This window comes from Gymnoscopelus microlampas, assembly GCF_963454915.1.
Source record: "Gymnoscopelus microlampas genome assembly, chromosome: 16".
Classification (NCBI taxonomy): Eukaryota; Metazoa; Chordata; class Actinopteri; order Myctophiformes; family Myctophidae; genus Gymnoscopelus; species Gymnoscopelus microlampas.
The window spans coordinates 16,634,667-16,652,094 of NC_139953.1; the positions used below are offsets into that span (position 1 = coordinate 16,634,667).

At 41.9% G+C, this 17,428-nt stretch overlaps 1 protein-coding gene across 1 annotated transcript; it reads left to right on the forward strand.

Annotated features, from left to right (window-relative positions):
* The first annotated feature begins 2,245 nt into the window (after positions 1–2,245).
* Positions 2,246–12,444, forward strand: LOC311063154 (26S proteasome regulatory subunit 4). Its single transcript, XM_084082404.1, has 11 exons — positions 2,246–2,284; positions 3,071–3,124; positions 3,572–3,668; positions 3,853–3,977; positions 5,012–5,197; positions 5,414–5,542; positions 5,645–5,741; positions 7,588–7,777; positions 8,709–8,860; positions 8,944–9,098; positions 12,088–12,444. Exons 1-11 carry the CDS (start codon positions 2,282–2,284, stop codon positions 12,220–12,222), a joined length of 1,323 nt encoding a protein of 440 aa, XP_083938530.1. The 5' UTR covers positions 2,246–2,281; the 3' UTR covers positions 12,223–12,444.
* The last annotated feature ends 4,984 nt before the right edge of the window (positions 12,445–17,428 follow it).

Consider the following 17,428-nt stretch of genomic DNA (forward strand, 5'->3'; position numbering starts at 1 on the left):
ATTTATAATAATCTAATAGAATTAGAACGTTATTTCACGATTACAATGCGAAATGGAAGGATATTGAAATAGAAATTCAAGGATACAATTGAAATATGGAATGCTTAAGTTAAAAAATACAAATTGGAAAAATAAACAGAAATTCTTAACTGGTTGGCATATGACTCAGGTTTCAAACCCGGAATCTATGACCAGGGATTTAAACAATGGACACAAAAGGGCATTACAGAAGTATGTACAATGATAGAGAAGGGGGAGATGCAGAGTTTTGAAAATTCAAGGACAAAATATTGATTTGGGAAAACATGAGTTTTTTTTTTAAGACTTGCAGGTGAGAGATTACTATGTGAAAGAGATAAAAACTCATTCAATGAATGAGGTAATTAGAAGTATGGTTGATGCTATGGTTGACTAAAAGTGCAGAGTAATCTCAGCTCTTTACCAAGGCTTGATGACATGTAAGGAAACTATTACTCTGTATATTAAGGAGAAACTGGATTTGAGGTACAAATTACTGATGGGAACTGGTACAATATATATGTAAAACACAGTGTACAGCCACAAGCTCAAGAGAATTCTGCTGGAAGAATATTATCAGATATCAGGATAATACACAAAGAGAAGATACTAGTGAAAGTATTATTGGCAGCCAGCAAAAAAAGCAATTACAAGGCTATGGTACAAAGCAGATCCTCCAATTAGTGAGCAGTGCTGCGCATTGTGGAAGAGATATGTGTAATGGAGAAACTGACTATAAGGATAAACTGAGATTGCAAGAGACTATTTCTTGAAAGATGGGAGAAATGGACTGAAAACCCAGCAAGACGACACCACTAACAATGATGGACATTCGTGAATGGACTGGACTATGATGCTTGATAATGTGACATATGAACCCCTGCACTGTGACTGTAACTGAAATAAAAATCAATGTTATTTCACAGTCTACGAATCATTGTGCAAGACCTAACCCCAAAATCCCTCCTCCTGATTGTCCCAAATGTTGTGAACAATGATGTGGTATTTCAAAGTGTGATTAGTTCTACTGCTGAGAAGATTGTGTCCTGTGAGCCTATCGTACAGTAGGCCTACTGTATGGGCCTACAGTATATGCCTGAATACGGTTAATAAAACATGAACTGATGCTCGAACTTGGACACATCATCAGTGTTGTTACCTGGAGTCAGGTGTTTTGGGGGGTTAGAGAGCAGCAGGTGTTGGCGACACTGGGAGGCTCTAGGCACTGGGTTGCCTCCGGGCTGGCTCCTCTTTCGTCTGACCAGAAGTGAGCATTCTTCTGTGTGTTGCGTCGTCGTCGTCGTTGCTGCTGGGCACAAACATCTTTTAATGCCTTGATGGAACATAAACATGTGACTTGCGCGTATGGGTGAGCTTTAAAAAAAAAATATATATATATATATATTATTCTTATTTATTTTATTGACAAAATATCAACATTACAATTACAATTAACAGGACAAACTGCAGTTACAATACTGGAAAAATAATATAAAGAAAGAAAGAAATGTAATAAATAAGCTCAAGGTTATAGACTTTAGGCAATACATTCATCACAGTTTCTTCTGGTTTTCATAGCTTTAGTGTTTGTACAATGTTTTAAGATTTCTAAGTATGACAATAATAAGGCTTTAAAAAGTAAAAACAACAATATTTGGACGTTGGTTAGCAGATTTGGTACAATGACATTTTGCAAGAATTAAGAGAAGGTTGATAAAATATATTTTGTCTACGCTTTTTTTTTCTTTTTTTTTTTAAGTCCATAAAACATGCTGACAATTAGAACAGTGGTTCTCAAACGTTTTCATGTCAAGGACCCCCAAAATGATGTGTATTTGGCCGTGGACCCCCATCTCAAATATTTTGTTCCAGGGACCCCCATCTCAAATAAAAATAAATAAATATTTGACAAATGTTCGCTTATATATATATATATGAATACGCCTATAGTCCATTCAAAGGTTTGCACAAATTTCCACGATTTTTCAAAAATAGCAGATCTACAAAGTGCTGCACTATGAGCTTGTATATCTGCTATTTTTGAATAGTAAAAAAGGTTAAAAGTATTGTGACTATATTAACACATTTTGCAGGGGACCCCCGGAACCCCCCCAAGGACACCTGGGGGTCCCCGGACCCCACTTTGAGAACCACTGAATTAGAAGAGTCAATTTTGGAATTTATGAAATGATTAGGCTGTGCAGTTTGTCCTACAGAGCGTCCCGTACTTTCTCTGACGTCATTCTAGAGCGACAAGCCAACAATGGTAAGTGAGCAAGCATTTTTCCTTATGGCTCATATTTATGAATAAAAAAATAATACTCATATTACCGCATTTACATCGCACCCTGTGCTTTACAACGACGCATTGAGTGTTGTTGAACCGCTTCAGGGGGTTGTTAATGTCTCAGGACGAGAATTAACTACAGAATAACAAGTCTTTCCGAGCTTGCTAACTGACGTTAGCTCGTTGCTAACAGCAATCATGACTGTCCGTTTGAAAGAACCTCCTGCTGTTAATATGAACCAAATGATTCAGATCCCTTTGATCTGATCACATGTATGACGTTCACTGGAAGCTGTGATCCGTTATGTTAGTTATTAAGTATGTTATTATGAAACTACATCTCAGTTAGCTTGGCAGTTGTTAGCATGACAGCAATCAAAACATAATGGGCACATATTGAAAATATTTTCAAATGGCCGAAATGTATATAGGGCTGAAGTGGTTAATGTAAGTTTTGTAATAATAATCAAAATCTACAAAGTAACTATTAGCTAAAGTTTTCAGATAAATGTAGTGCAAGTACAATATTTGGATCCGAGATGTAGTGGAGTAGAAGTAAAGGTATTGGAAATTGGAAATACTCAAAGTACAGTACTTAAGTAATTGATTTAGTTACTTTACATCACTAGTTATGAAACTACATTATCTCAGTTAGCTTGGCAGTTGTTAGCATGACAGCTATCAAAACATAATGGGCACTTTAAATATTGACATTTATGAATCGGCACTTCATATGTCTAATGATGTCTAATGTATGTTTCTCAGGGTCAAAGTCAGAGTGGAGGTCACGGTCCAGGAGGTGGCAAGAAGGATGACAAGGTGAGAATGACACAGCTTCTGTTAGCTTAGGTCACAGCTTGTTTTCGTGAGGAAAACAGCTGGATCTTGTACGACTTCTGGACTGTTATTGTCACCATGTAATCACCATAACTACCATTACAAACCTTTGGAGCACATCACATCAGAATGCCTTTGTTGATTAAAGGAGCTTTGTAAGAAAGTGTGTAGATGCGTTTTTTTTAGAAGAGTTGAGTTGACCACATGAACCCTAGCGTCCCTATTCTGGGACAAACATTCGTCAGGAATGGCAAATTTACAAGCTCACGATGAACAGCATGACTTTTTGAAATGCCTGGCTATTTCATATATTGAGGTGATAGTAAGGAAATGTGTGGAGAACACTTCGCAATTAAATTGAATTATTTACAGTTATTTATTATTATCCATATTTTTTACCTATTCTGACCCATGTCTTCACCTCGACAGGACAAGAAAAAGAAGTATGAACCTCCCATTCCTACCAGAGTTGGCAAGAAGAAGAAGAAGACCAAGGGACCAGACGCTGCCAGCAAGCTTCCATTAGGTATGGTACTGAAGAGGATGCATTCATAAGTTTAGGGGTGCAACAGTTAATCAAATTGATTAAATAATCAATTAATAATCAATCCCTATTTTGAGCATGTCATTACAGGTGAAAAGTTTAAAATAATATGTAAAAAAGCAGATCCACAAGATCACAACGTGTTGTCTGTGTGTGTGTCCTTCAGTCACGCCTCACACCCAGTGCCGTCTGAAGCTCCTGAAGCAGGAGCGCATCAAGGACTACCTGTTGATGGAGGAGGAGTTCATCAGGAACCAGGAGCAGATGAAACCCCTGGAGGAGAAACAGGAGGTCAGACACCCCTCAGCCTCAGCACTGTCTGCCGTTTAGTTTTTCCGCTCTGTTTTTATTAGTTATTGCCGCGATCACAGATTTGTATGCAAACATTGAGAGTGCGTGCACGCATACAGGTTGCTATTTTTCAGTTTTTAAGAGGGATCGTTTTCGTTCAGGAGCACCCAAGCGAGACCGCAAGCAAACAAATGCCTATGCGCTAGCAGCCGTTGGCCTTGTGTGTTGACGAGCGCTCCCTCCGCACGTCTCAACCAATCATAGCGATTGAGCGCAGGTGTTTTGAGATCAACTGATTTGGGAATCGCTTACACACCAAAGAAACCAAGGAGTATATTTTAATGAAAGTAGGAGAAGGCACAGTACACGTTCTAGGCCTTCTTCCTATGCACTCGGAGGCAAAGTGCAGCCGAAAGTTTGATGGAATGCATTTTTACACATGTTTTTATCCATTGTGTCTTATGAGTGGTTGGGTTCTTTTCGCAATCTGCCTGCCTGCGTATGATGTCAGGGTGACGTGGTCTGATAAAGGTGAAATTCAAAAGAGAAAAGAATTCTGCATAGTCGCATACACACAAATATTTATCTAGAGACTAAAGCAGTTTAATTTATAGGTCACATTTTACCCTCTCTGAGTTACAGACCTGTAAGGGTCCATTTGGTTCCTCTTATTAACTATCAATAATTTAGCTGGGGATCCCCTAGAACCCCCTGAAAGACCCCTGCGGGTCCCTATGACCCACTTTGGGAATTGTGAGGAAGTGAAAATCTGACATAACTTCCCATTGTGTTCAGTGTGTGTCGAGAGCTTTCTCTCTGCCAGCCGCCTTCAGACTCGTCGGAAGGCATGGAATAAGATGCTGTTAACTTGCGAGAAGTGTCACCGATTCAGCCTGCTCAAAGAATTACACAGATTTTGGCCCCATTGTCCAATTCAATGATTGGTTGCGGTTTCACCTGAATTAGGGAAAGAAAATGTCTTGAAATGGTCCCTCATTTATTCTAATATCATCCATTTTGTTTTTTTCTCTCAGGAGGAGAGGTCCAAGGTTGATGACCTGCGGGGAACCCCCATGTCGGTGGGCACCCTGGAGGAAATCATTGACGACAACCACGCTATAGTCTCTACATCTGTGGGCTCGGAGCACTACGTCAGCATTCTGTCCTTCGTAGATAAGGACCTGTTGGAGCCTGGCTGCTCCGTACTTCTCAACCACAAGGTAACGGGACACATGGGTCGGGCTGGGCTGTTAACCCAAATTGAAACACACATTTTAGAGAACCAATAACTGACTTAATCTTGTAGGTTAATTGAATAATTGAGAAGCAAGTTTTTCTACACGAACAAATTCTATTTTTTTTAAATAATCGACCTCATCGATTAGTCTTATTAACCACTTAACCCTGTTTTATTCTTTGTGTCACCCCCCCCGTAGGTACATGCTGTGATCGGGGTGCTGATGGATGATACAGACCCCCTGGTGACAGTGATGAAAGTTGAGAAGGCCCCCCAAGAAACCTATGCCGACATCGGAGGACTGGACAATCAGATCCAGGAGATCAAGGTACACACACGCTTCATTCCAGCCTGAACATACAACACCGTCTGACTCCGTTCTGCCAAAAATGAACCAATGTGACTGTTGTGTTTTCTGTTGTGTTGGTAGGAGTCTGTGGAGCTGCCCCTTACACATCCAGAATATTATGAGGAGATGGGCATTAAGCCACCAAAAGGTGTCATCCTATATGGTCCACCCGGCACAGGTGAGTGCTATGAATACAGCCGATTTTCACATGTGCATGCAGTGATTCCATTCATTGGGTATCGGAAACCCCACACTCACCCCCTGGGGGTGAGTGTGTGGGCCAGATGCTGCTCCGTGCTCACAGGGCTGTTTTCATGCTCCGCTCCCCCTCAAAGAGATTCCCTTCCGCTCCGCTACAAACCGCTCCATCGTTCACCTTGTTTTGCCCACGCTCCAATCCACTCTCTGCTCCGCTCCAAATGTGTACATTTTGCTGCCATTTGGAGGCCTGTGTCCGAAACCTGTTTTTTTGACACAAATGCATCCCCTATGATGAGTTTAGAGACTAGAAACTTGAGTACCCCATGAACCCTTTTATGTCAGTGCAATTTGCACCATGGGCAGCAACGATGATGCAAAACATACCGTCCAAGTTTGCTTTTTACATAGTCATTGTCTTTTTAATAAGACTGACAATAACAAAACCTGCGGGCTAATCGCCCAGTCCTCTTTCGCTCTCTGTATCGCTCTCTCTTCCTCCCTCTCTTTCCCCCCCTAAAAGGATGCGCAAAGCGTGTGTATGTGGGCCAGGGAAAACCTGACACTTCCATTTCAAATCCTAGCCTTTGATTGACTATGATATAAATATAACTGACACAAGGCATTAACAACCAGACTTGGCGGATGACAGAGACATTTAAATGACTGCAGTCGGTTCAGAATTACATGTGGAAATCCATCATGCACTCCTGTTGCATTGTTGAGGATTCTACTGTGTGTCTGGGCGGCTTGAAGTCGCTCTGACCTTTTTGAAAATCCTCTCTGTGCTCCAGTCAAAATCTGGTCACCATTTGGAGCCTGTTAAAGTTTAAACTGATTTAGATTCTGATTTGTAACGCAAGGCTTACGCATACTTAGCTCCACAAAAATAATGGTCTACTCAAGGCCAATGCAGTGTGTGTAACCTGTAGTAATCAGAGCATTTTTACTTTCCCGATATTCAGTCATCAGTAACTGATTATTGATACGCTGTATCAGTAACCATCTGTGGTCAGCCTCTCAAATCCCCCCGGGTAATGTGTGTAAGGGATTGAAAAGGATATGTGCTGTTTTTATGAATATGTAGTACAGGAATTGTACGTAGTCTAACCTTTTTAATTCTCCAGTGCTTCCTGTCACTATAAACTTCCGTTCAAATGGAGGTGTAGCCATGCGGGTTACACTGCATTGGTAAATTCCATCCATTCATGAGGGACCTTTTTTGAAGGGCACTATGCAAGGGGAAAGCAGAACTTTCCACAAAACTATTTCAGTCTCTACATACAAGAATATAAAGCAATATAAGTACATAAGAGCACTATGTGATGCTGTGGGTGTATAGAGATAGATCAAACTCATGGGTTCACAGTTAGGTCTGTGCCTATGTGGTACACTCCCAGACAGACACACACGTGCTGTGCCACGACGTACATTTCTTTTCAAGAGATGTACCTTTAAAAAGTAGTGGAAGTAGTGTGTGGAGTTTGCATGTTCTCCCCGTGTCTCCTAGGGTAGTTAATACCCTCACAAAAACATGTAGTAACCCTCGTCGCTATACCGCCTCCCCCATGACAGCCGGGGCGCCTGATGGAGGGGAAGGGAACTGGTTGGAATAATGTGTTCCTTCCACATGCTACGTCCTACCGGGACCGGGCATGAGCTCGGCCCTGGGCTCCCTAGGCTGGTGGGGGGAGTGTAGCGCCCAGGATCGCTTAGATAATTGGCACCGGGTGAAAAAGGGTTACAAAAAAAGTAAGGAAAAGAAAAGTAGTGGAATACTAGCTGTTGTTACTGATGATTGTTTTTGTTTGCTGCCCTTGTTCCAGGTAAGACCCTGCTGGCCAAGGCAGTAGCCAACCAGACATCAGCCACCTTCCTGCGGGTGGTGGGCTCAGAACTGATCCAGAAATACCTCGGAGATGGACCCAAGTTGGTGAGAGAGTTGTTCAGGGTGGCAGAGGAACATGCCCCTTCTATTGTCTTCATTGATGAGATAGACGCCATCGGGACTAAAAGGTACGTGTGTGTGTGTGTGTGTGTGTGTGTGTGTGTGTGTGTGTGTGTCAACATCAGAGCAAGGTGCTAATGTGTTCAGTGATCATGAGGAGATGGTGTTGAGAATTGGGAGATAGTAGAAGGCCTTGTGTTGGTAGTGTGTCATATGTGTGTATAACAGCTACCAACACATACAAATACCAGGAAGTTAATTGCCAGGAAGTTAATTGTTTTAGTTACTTTTACCAGAAGAATTACTGCCACAACTTTACCGGTATCGTGTATCGAATTACAGGAATTGATCACTGTCTGCTTATTTATGTGCAGACAATTTAATAAGGAATTGCAAATCCATAACATCTTATTCTGCCTGGACAAGACCGGGTCCTTTTTTGTTTTTTTGTTTTCTCAAGGTAAAACATTGCTCCCAGAATAAGTTGGCAGGTGTAGGTCATAGTTACATTGCATGTGACGGGTAGATTCGATTCCACTCGCACAGTCGGATGATGTCGGTATTGGTAATCATGATTTTACCTTTCTCCATGTCGTACAAGATGGCCAAATGCAAACCCAGCTAACGACAGAACATGTCCAGTTCAGGAGTCTAATTCTGGCATGTCCTCTTAGCCTACTTCACTTTACTCAAGTTTGGGTGCCCTTCATTTCGAGGGCCACTCTGCAGAGGCAAGAAAGAGACTGGGCAGTTGCCAGGGGCAACTAATAATGGTTTAGAGCACAGAATCAAAAGCTATTTTTGTCTACTACCCGTGTAAGCAGCAACAAACACAAAAACACTATTTAACAATGTACTTATAATAGTAATAATAATAATATAAAAAATGTAATGGTGTGGCTCTGTGTGCTGTCTTCACATTGGAGAGGCCTAGGTAAGATATTTTGGGCTGTGTGGAGGCCAGGCTGATTTTCTTCTGTCCCCGTGTGTCTGCTGTAGGTATGACTCCAATTCTGGTGGTGAGAGAGAGATCCAGAGGACCATGCTGGAGCTGCTCAATCAGCTGGACGGCTTTGACTCACGGGGAGACGTCAAGGTCATCATGGCCACTAACCGGATAGAGACCCTGGACCCAGCCCTCATCAGACCAGGTCCGATTTCATGACCTCGCTTTGATAGTCATTGCTCCATTGCTCATTTGTCTCATGCACTGACTGAACCTGTCATCCTACAGGGAGAATCGACCGTAAGATTGAGTTCCCCCTGCCAGATGAGAAGACCAAGAGGAGGATTTTCCAGATACACACCAGCCGCATGACGGTGGCTGATGATGTCACCCTTGATGACCTCATCCTGGCCAAGGACGACCTATCAGGAGCAGACATTAAGGTACGGGACTACGGGAGGGAGAGCATGCGCGTTGTGAACTACAGTCTTAGAACACATTACTTTGCATGATTCAGAGCTTCATATCACTGCAGCAGGCTGACTTATTTTTGCTTGGTGGCTCTTTAATCAGCCAAATAGATTTTTGGAGCAGAAATTCCAAGTGACATTATTTACTTGACAAAGACACGGGCTGCATGTAAAAGACGAGCTGCATTTAGTGGAAGGTACAGTATCTTCCTTTTATGCTTCCGAAACTTTTTTTGTGCCAAGGACCCCCAAATTGATATATATATGGCCACGGACCACCATGTGACACTTTGAAGATTTTTCAAACGTTTTAAAAAATAGGAGAAGTGACGCGCTGTGAACTTATACGTATATCTGCTTTTTTGAATAGCCAACATATAAATGGTAAAACGGGTAAAATGATTGTGATGCTGTATTAACACATTTAGCTGGGGAACCACTGTCTTAAAGGCATTGTAGGGAGTTCAGACATAATCAAAGAAAAAAACTGTTGTCAAACACCGCCCCTCCAGCAGTTCTTTTCCCCGACCACCAGGGGGTGACGCAGGGGGGACTTTTTAAATGAGTCATGCCCAAAATAGGTTGCCTTATGCGGATACAATTCGCGGAAATGCCCGACCCTACGGTTCTCTGAATTTATATTTTTAAATAGGCTCTTTCATGATAAATTGACCACATATATGAAGCTAAACAACTAAATTCTATCCAAACGATTTTTTTAAAGTAAATTATGTGCCTCAAAAAAGAAGTTTGAGAGCGTTTTAAAACCGAAAGTAAAAAGTTGATACGGGCACGGACGCGCACGGACACGCACATGCGTGCGTTAATTTACGACCCGGACATAAACAACATGAACATAAACAGAAGGGAAAATACGGATTTCAGACAGAGGACTGTGTTTCAATGAAGGAAAACACCCCAGCATCATTATATAGTGGCTGATAGAGGGGAGAAAATGCAAAAAATATATATATACATATTTTTTAAATTTAGGCTTAATGGCCCTCATTTATCAACGCGGTGTAGACCAAATAATGGGCGTACGGCGTAATCACTGCAATTTTCGGCATTTATCAATATATCCTGACGTGGGCTTTATCCTACGGTACGCTGAGATCTCACGTCTGGTCGAGACCAGTTGTTGACGTTGGCTGCACCCGTTTATTCCATTCTAGACCTGCGGAGCACCATTGTCTGACTGTCTGACAAGCATCTGGACACATAATCCACTCATAAATGTGTATATCTACACTAATAAATAATCGCTGTGAAAATATATCATTTTATAAAGTAATTTAAACAAACTGCTTTAACAGTCATTCAGATAAGATTGTAGATCTGTCTGTATTGAAAATAGCAGATCTACAAGCTCACAAGCCAGCATTGCATCGCGACGCGTTGTGAGCTTGTAGATCTGCTATTTTCAAAAATATACGAGCGCTTTTGCGCCGGGAGTCCCGCGGCCGGGACGGCACCTTTTCATGGACAGTGAGGTATTCAAACTTACAGTAGCTTGTCCTATGTTATGGAGTTATGTCATAGAGAGTTATGAAGACTACAACCTGGCTGGGTTAAGGATATAAACCCGACGCTCCAATCTCTTATTAACGTGGGCGGCACGGGATCACTGCAGTCTGCAGACCGCCCGAGTCTCATGGGGAATATAGCCTACTACATGAATGCTTTAGTGTAACTTGAACGGGCACTGCTCGGTATGGGGTAAATAAATATACAAACGTATTCCATTCATGGCGATGTAATTGGTATCATCATATGTCATTCATGTAGGCTACAAGCGTAACGTGACAATTATATTGTACCGCTACGGTACGGAGTGTGTGTGTGTGTGTGTGTGTGTGTGTGTGTGTGTGTGTGTGTGGAGACAGAGAGGGCGTGTGCGTGTGCGTGTGTGGCGAGGCGATTCTTATTGGCTTTTCATGTCTTTGGTCGTATTCTGGTTCGTCTTCATGTCGTAAAATCGGGGCGTTTTGAGATTTTTTAAAGGGCGTGTTATTTAAATGACGCTCGTTTCAGCCGTGACATTTATCAACGCTGGGACCAAGTATAAGCTCGGATCAGCTGTGTAGGATGCGTTGATAAATGTGACTTCGACGTTGGTGTACGGCCGAATATATGGAAAATATACGGCGGTTTATACGCTGCGTTGATAAATGAGGGCCAATGTTCCCTACAATGCCTTTAAGGTATCCTAGTGCTGAGGTCATGTGTTGTGTACAACAGGCCAACATTGTGGAACCCCGTTTTGCCTTACTCTGCTGCCCTCTTGTGGGGTCTTTCACAATGGCACTTTGAATATACATTTAGCAGCATCGTTTGCACCTGTGTGGCCCACTTACAGTGAATGGCTCTCGTATTAGTTGAAATTGAAAAATAATGGGGGCTCTTTTATCGTTGGTCACTAAACAGCTTTCTCTCTGCCAAAAAAAGAAAAGATCATTGTGTCAAATCGGTAGCAACCACTTGGTAGTTCACACAAGCCATTTTCTCTTGGCATATTCAACTGCCTCTGTTCTACCCAAAAGGATTTTGCAGGGAATGGAGACAAAATGTTGGACCAAATTAAATGGCAAAGGAGGGGGAAGAAAAGCATTAGAGGCTGCCAGTATTAAGAAGTATAATTTTGTTTTGCGTGGGCAGTTATTCCTCAATTTTCTAAGTTGAATATCATCTTAGTTGGGAGGAAACCTCATATTTTCAGGATTCAAATTCAGAAATAGCAAAAGTAGCAGATCTACAAGCTCAAAATGCGTCGCTTCGAGCCGCGTTTCGAGCATGAGGATCTGCTGCTTTTGATGCTTTTGTGTGACGCTGTAGTCATCAAGTAGGGTGTAAATTTACGAAAAAACACAAAGTTGATAGTATGGAGATGGGAGGTTTCTGTCCGACAGCAACAATTTCTCTCATGGTTTTCGGTCTGTCCTCCTCTCGTCCCATCTTCTAGGCCATCTGCACGGAGGCAGGCCTGATGGCACTGCGAGAGCGCCGAATGAAGGTCACCAACGAGGACTTCAAGAAGTCAAAAGAGAACGTCCTTTACAAGAAACAGGAGGGCACACCAGAGGGACTGTACCTCTAACCTTTCACCACCATTTCACCCTTTTGCTTTCACGCCCCGGCCACCCTCCCTTATGGCACCCGCCCATCGCAGTGTGAAAGAGAGAGAGAGTACAAGAGGAGTCAGTCGTTGTATTGTCTGTCTCCTCCCGAGAGAGTTTTTGATATTTGTTTTTTTTGTGCATGTCATGTCTGGCTTATACCAATATCCACAGTATGAGAATAAATAAACTTATGGAAGTGACGGCTGGTTCTTTGACTTGGTACAATGTCTCCCGTCCCGTTTGAGAGGAAGCAACATGTGTCTGCGGAAGCGTGCCTATGTTCCCAGGGTCCTGTGTTCCCCAGGACAGAGCATAGAGTGAGCGCTCATTTTGCTTCTCGTGATAACCTATTCTGTCCAACATGGCTTCAAACTATGACCCTGGAAACATAGGACCCTGAGAACATTCGGTCCTGTCTCTTCCCGTCATTCGATTGCTGCATAACTCCAGTTATTTGAGTAATCGTGAAATACAGTATGCAATTGGGTCCAATCACAAGGCTGTCACTAACTGCGGCACAGCTTGGTATAATGAAGACAATTGGTCTCCCCCTTCACCATTACCATGTTTCATCTCTGTTTTCCACTATTTCCTTCATGCACACTGTGTGAAGTACCTGTTCTCATGGCAAACCATCTGTGAGATAACGGAAAAGGCCTGAGGGGACTGCCTGTCCTCCCTCATTCTGAAATGAATTCCTCACTCCCTTTTTTCCTTTAAAAGAACTGCTCTCCACTAATTGCCAGAATATTCCCCACACTTGACGGCACAGATGCACATAATTAAATGTGGGAGAAGGTTACAGTATGGGAGAGAACTACCCTTGTTGCAGCATCTTGCACAGATTTAGTTTCCATGGCCTGCATTATGCCTGTGCATTGCTGCAATTGCTTATTTCCACTGTAAGTAAAGTAGTAAATTTGTCTAAAATGTAATCATTTTTAGGCTTTTGTTGGGTACAAAAAAGTCTGCAGAGAATGGCCTCAGTTTTGATTTCAGTTTTTGTTGTTAAAGAGTACCTTTTATATTTTGATGGCCCAGTGTTTCAAAGCCATGATCCGTAACCATAAGTAGTATGTACACTGTCTCCTGCTCTCAGCAGAAAAGTACATTGCAAACTACAATAAAGATGACGGCGCATCTAGTGTCAATCCTTGGACGTTGCCATTTCTAAGTAATGAATCCAGTGTTTCCAGCAATCCAGCTGTGTAGCCTAAATGTCAACGTTGGATGGCCGCTATACACTACACTAGGCATACACAAGACATTACACAGAATGTAACCATAAAGCACATCTCTGTCGAAAGATTTTAGATGGCACCAAGCTTTACTGTGCCATTGTCAACCAGTAGGTGTCCTATCCGACACCATGGTTGAAATTTCTCAATGGAAGAGTGCTAGTTCATTGTATATTAACAGTTTCAGGTACTGTAGGGCATCTCATTGTAATGATCTGATTTATCAACAGCCAATTGCCAAAACTGATCTTGAATTGTTGATACACTTCTTGCCACTATAACCTTTTTCGTTGATGATGTTGGTCTGACATAATCAGAGTGGGCCTGGTTTGTCTTTTCAGGAAGTCGGTACAGTACAAACACACGGTAAATTCAGTGACGAAACCGTCTATTTCTCAATGATTAGTCTGTTAATGGCATTGAAATTAGGTGGATTAACCAGACCCATAGAGAGAGAGAGTTGCGTCACGCTTTGATCGCGTCGCAAAGCAGGATGTTGCCTCATGTAATTCCAAACATTGGAACTTCCTCATTGAGACGAGAACTTTCGCATTCCATTCTTACAATGGCCGTCTACGCTAGTGTCGTCACTCTCATAGTTATATCACGCTTGGTTTAACCACTGGCTGAAAAACAAATAAGGTTTTATTGTATGCTTTATGATATAAAACGAATCAACTAAACTGTCACGCCCCATTTATATGTTACACATAGATTTTCCACATTGGTAAAACTAGACTTCTGATACATAATGGCTCAAGGAGAGTCAAGGTGAAGACAGAGGAAGGAAGATGGATGGACGAAGTCGGGGACGAAGAAAAGGAATGTGACACGATATGTGGAGTGAGAAGAGGATGAAAGGGGAAATTGATTAAAAAAGGAGGTAGGCTAAGTATAGGTTTTTTTTTGCCAGAGATTAGAATGTCCCCAAAGGGACTCTGCAGAGTCAGGTGAAAGGATTCATCAGTGGATTCTCCCATGCCTCTGTCTGGCAGAAAGCCCTATCTACCCACTGAAGTAGAAAACAAACTTGTCAACAAGCTGACCATGTCTCAGTGAGTTTTCCCTCAGAACTGCACTGATATTAAAACATTTGCCTTGGCATCCAAGGCTTTTCAGAGGCAAAAAAAAGAAGGCCTATTAATTGTTTCAGGGGTTCGTGAAACGAAACCTAAACCTTTAAAGAAGCCTGAGTCGAGAGAAAGCTGTTCAGAGACTACGAGGCTCTGCTTGAGATATTCGGCATTAAGACATCTTTCCTCGTCTCACCTCCACCTGGAGGTGTGATTTTGGTTCGGGACAACCCAACAGCGGCCGGATGGAAGCCGTGAGGTTTCCAGTTTGATCCCCCAGAGGAGTTAGTGTCTAAGTGTCCTTGAGCAAGACACTGAACCCCTAATTGCTCCCGATAAGCAGGTTGGTGCCTTGCATGGCCGGTGTATGAATGTGTGTGTGAATGGGTGAATGTAATGCACAATCTATGTAAAGCATTTGGATAACAGCGCTAGTATATAAATGCACCATTTACCATTTAACTTCTCTGTAAGTCATGCCAGTGTTTCTCAGCCTTTTCAGGCAGTGACCCCCCAAAATAATATATAATAATAATATATTTGAACTGGGGACCCCCAACCCTGATAACTTGATAAGCACTTGGAGGAGGAGTTAAGGCATTCAATTTTGTTTGACTCGGTTCCACAGATAAATATTGTGAAAATAGCAGATCTACAAGCTGTTAAAGCTGTTAAAGGGCAAGACCACTTTGGTAGAGGTTTGGGTTGTGTAGTTACCTTGCCATGATGCAACTCCAAAGGTGGACAAGAAAAAAAAATTGCTCTATTGATTAGAAATTGATAATTCAAAATATGCTCCTCATTGACTTACATTGTACGGTAAAACAGCTCTCAAATTCACTCTTTTACCACACAAACAAAGTTGATTCAGACAATATAGAACATCACCAAACCCAGTACTGTTTTTTTTTTAAATATAAATGTCAACTTCCTGTTGATTTTGTCATTTTTAATGAGTAGAAAACCTGGACTGGATCCGCGGATCCGGATCCAGATCTTCAAATAGTAAAATTAACAGGAAGTTGACATTTTTATTTAAAAAAAAAACAGTACTGGTTTTGGTGAGTCAATGAGGAGCATATTTTGAATTATCAATTTCTAATCAATGGAGCAATTATTTTTGATTTCTTGCCCACCTTTGGGGTTACATCATGGCAAGGTAACTACACAACCCAAACCTCTACCAAAGTGGTCTTACCCTAGATCTGCTATTTTCTAAAATGTTGCCTCTTTCTTATATTATTTGACAATTTGGCCAATGTTTGACCAGTTTTTATAGTATAGTGTGTTGATTACTTTTAACACAGTAATGGTGTTTTTCTTTTCAGGTATTAAAATGGTCTCAAAAGTCCTTAAATTGCCACTTCACTGTCATCTGGGGACCCCCCCCCCCCCCCCCCAACATCATGTGGGGACCCCCCATGAGGGTCCCGACCCACAGGTTGAGAACCACTAAGTCATGCAATAGGGGACGTTGTGAAACCCTGCTATCAGATGATAGCAGGTGATCAGATGATAGCTATCAGATGATAGCAGGGCAGAAGCCTTTTAATGCTGTTGCAACATTATGCACCATTAATGGTCTGCAATGGACTGCAATGTGACATGTACTCATAACGTTAATTCAATTCCTCTTGAAATGGAGCCACATGTGTCTTGGTGCTCACTCAGCAGAAAGTGGGCCCCATGCAGCAGGCATTCAGCCATTGACATCAGTGGTTCTCAACCCTTTTCATGTCAAGGACCCTCAAATAGATATATATTTGGCCCGCAGACCCCCATCAGAAAATGTTTGGTGATGTACATCTGCTATTTTTGAATTGCCAATGTATAAATGGATAAAATGGTTAAATAGATTGTGATGCCGTAATAAAATCAAAGTGGGGTCCCCAGACCCCACTTTGAGAACCACTCATTTACATCTCAGGGGTCCGCTCGGGCACTGCGGCTGCAGCCCCCTCTCTCTCTCTCTCTCTCTCTCTCTCTCTCTCTCTCTCTCTCTCTCTCTCTCTCTCTCTCTCTCTCTCCCCTTATTAAATCAGTCACGCATTTCAGCCACAGTTCGCACATCGCAGCACATTCAGCAAATAGTAGAAAAAAGGGTAAAAAAGACTACACTTTTACATCAAGCGTGGCGTGTTGAACCAGAGATGCTGGGTGGATGAGAAGGGGAGTGTGTGTGCATGCTTGTGTGTGCATGGCTGCGTGCCTGCGTGCGTGCGTGTGTGTATAATGAGGCATTTGCCCTGTCAGCTCAAGGCAGATCTTGGTTGGGTATTTTGTAAACCTCCCCCGCAAGTGCAGAGTTACTGATGGGGGGATGATGAGGCTGTGGTGACCGTGTTTTTTGGCATTCTCTGAAATGTCACATTCACATTATTATTCAATCATGGTGATGTGGACAGATTTTGCTTCATTGGATCATATTCCGCTTAAGAGAGTAAAGTACAGCATTACCTTCCAAATTATAAATTATGCAAGACATAAGCCATGTACTAGTTAAATATAAAATGATTAATAATGTAATGAAATCATATTTTTTGCAACTAACCTCCCTGTTTTTCAGATAAACACCAATTAATATTGACTCCATGACTATTTCAGGGAATAATACAATGTTGACGGCTATGGCAATTAGCTATCAGAACATTTTTAAACATAAACAAAAGGACACCACAAAATGCATACATATAAGTTATAAGTATAGGCCTATTACGGCTAAACGTTTTGAATTGAAATTGTTTTTAAAGCGAAATTATCTACTACTAGAATATAAGTTTATCCTTTCAACTGATGAAAGAAAAAACTGTGATTGGTGGTTACATTTTAACAGACGTTCTTTTCATATGAATTCAAGAATATGCCTTAGTTTA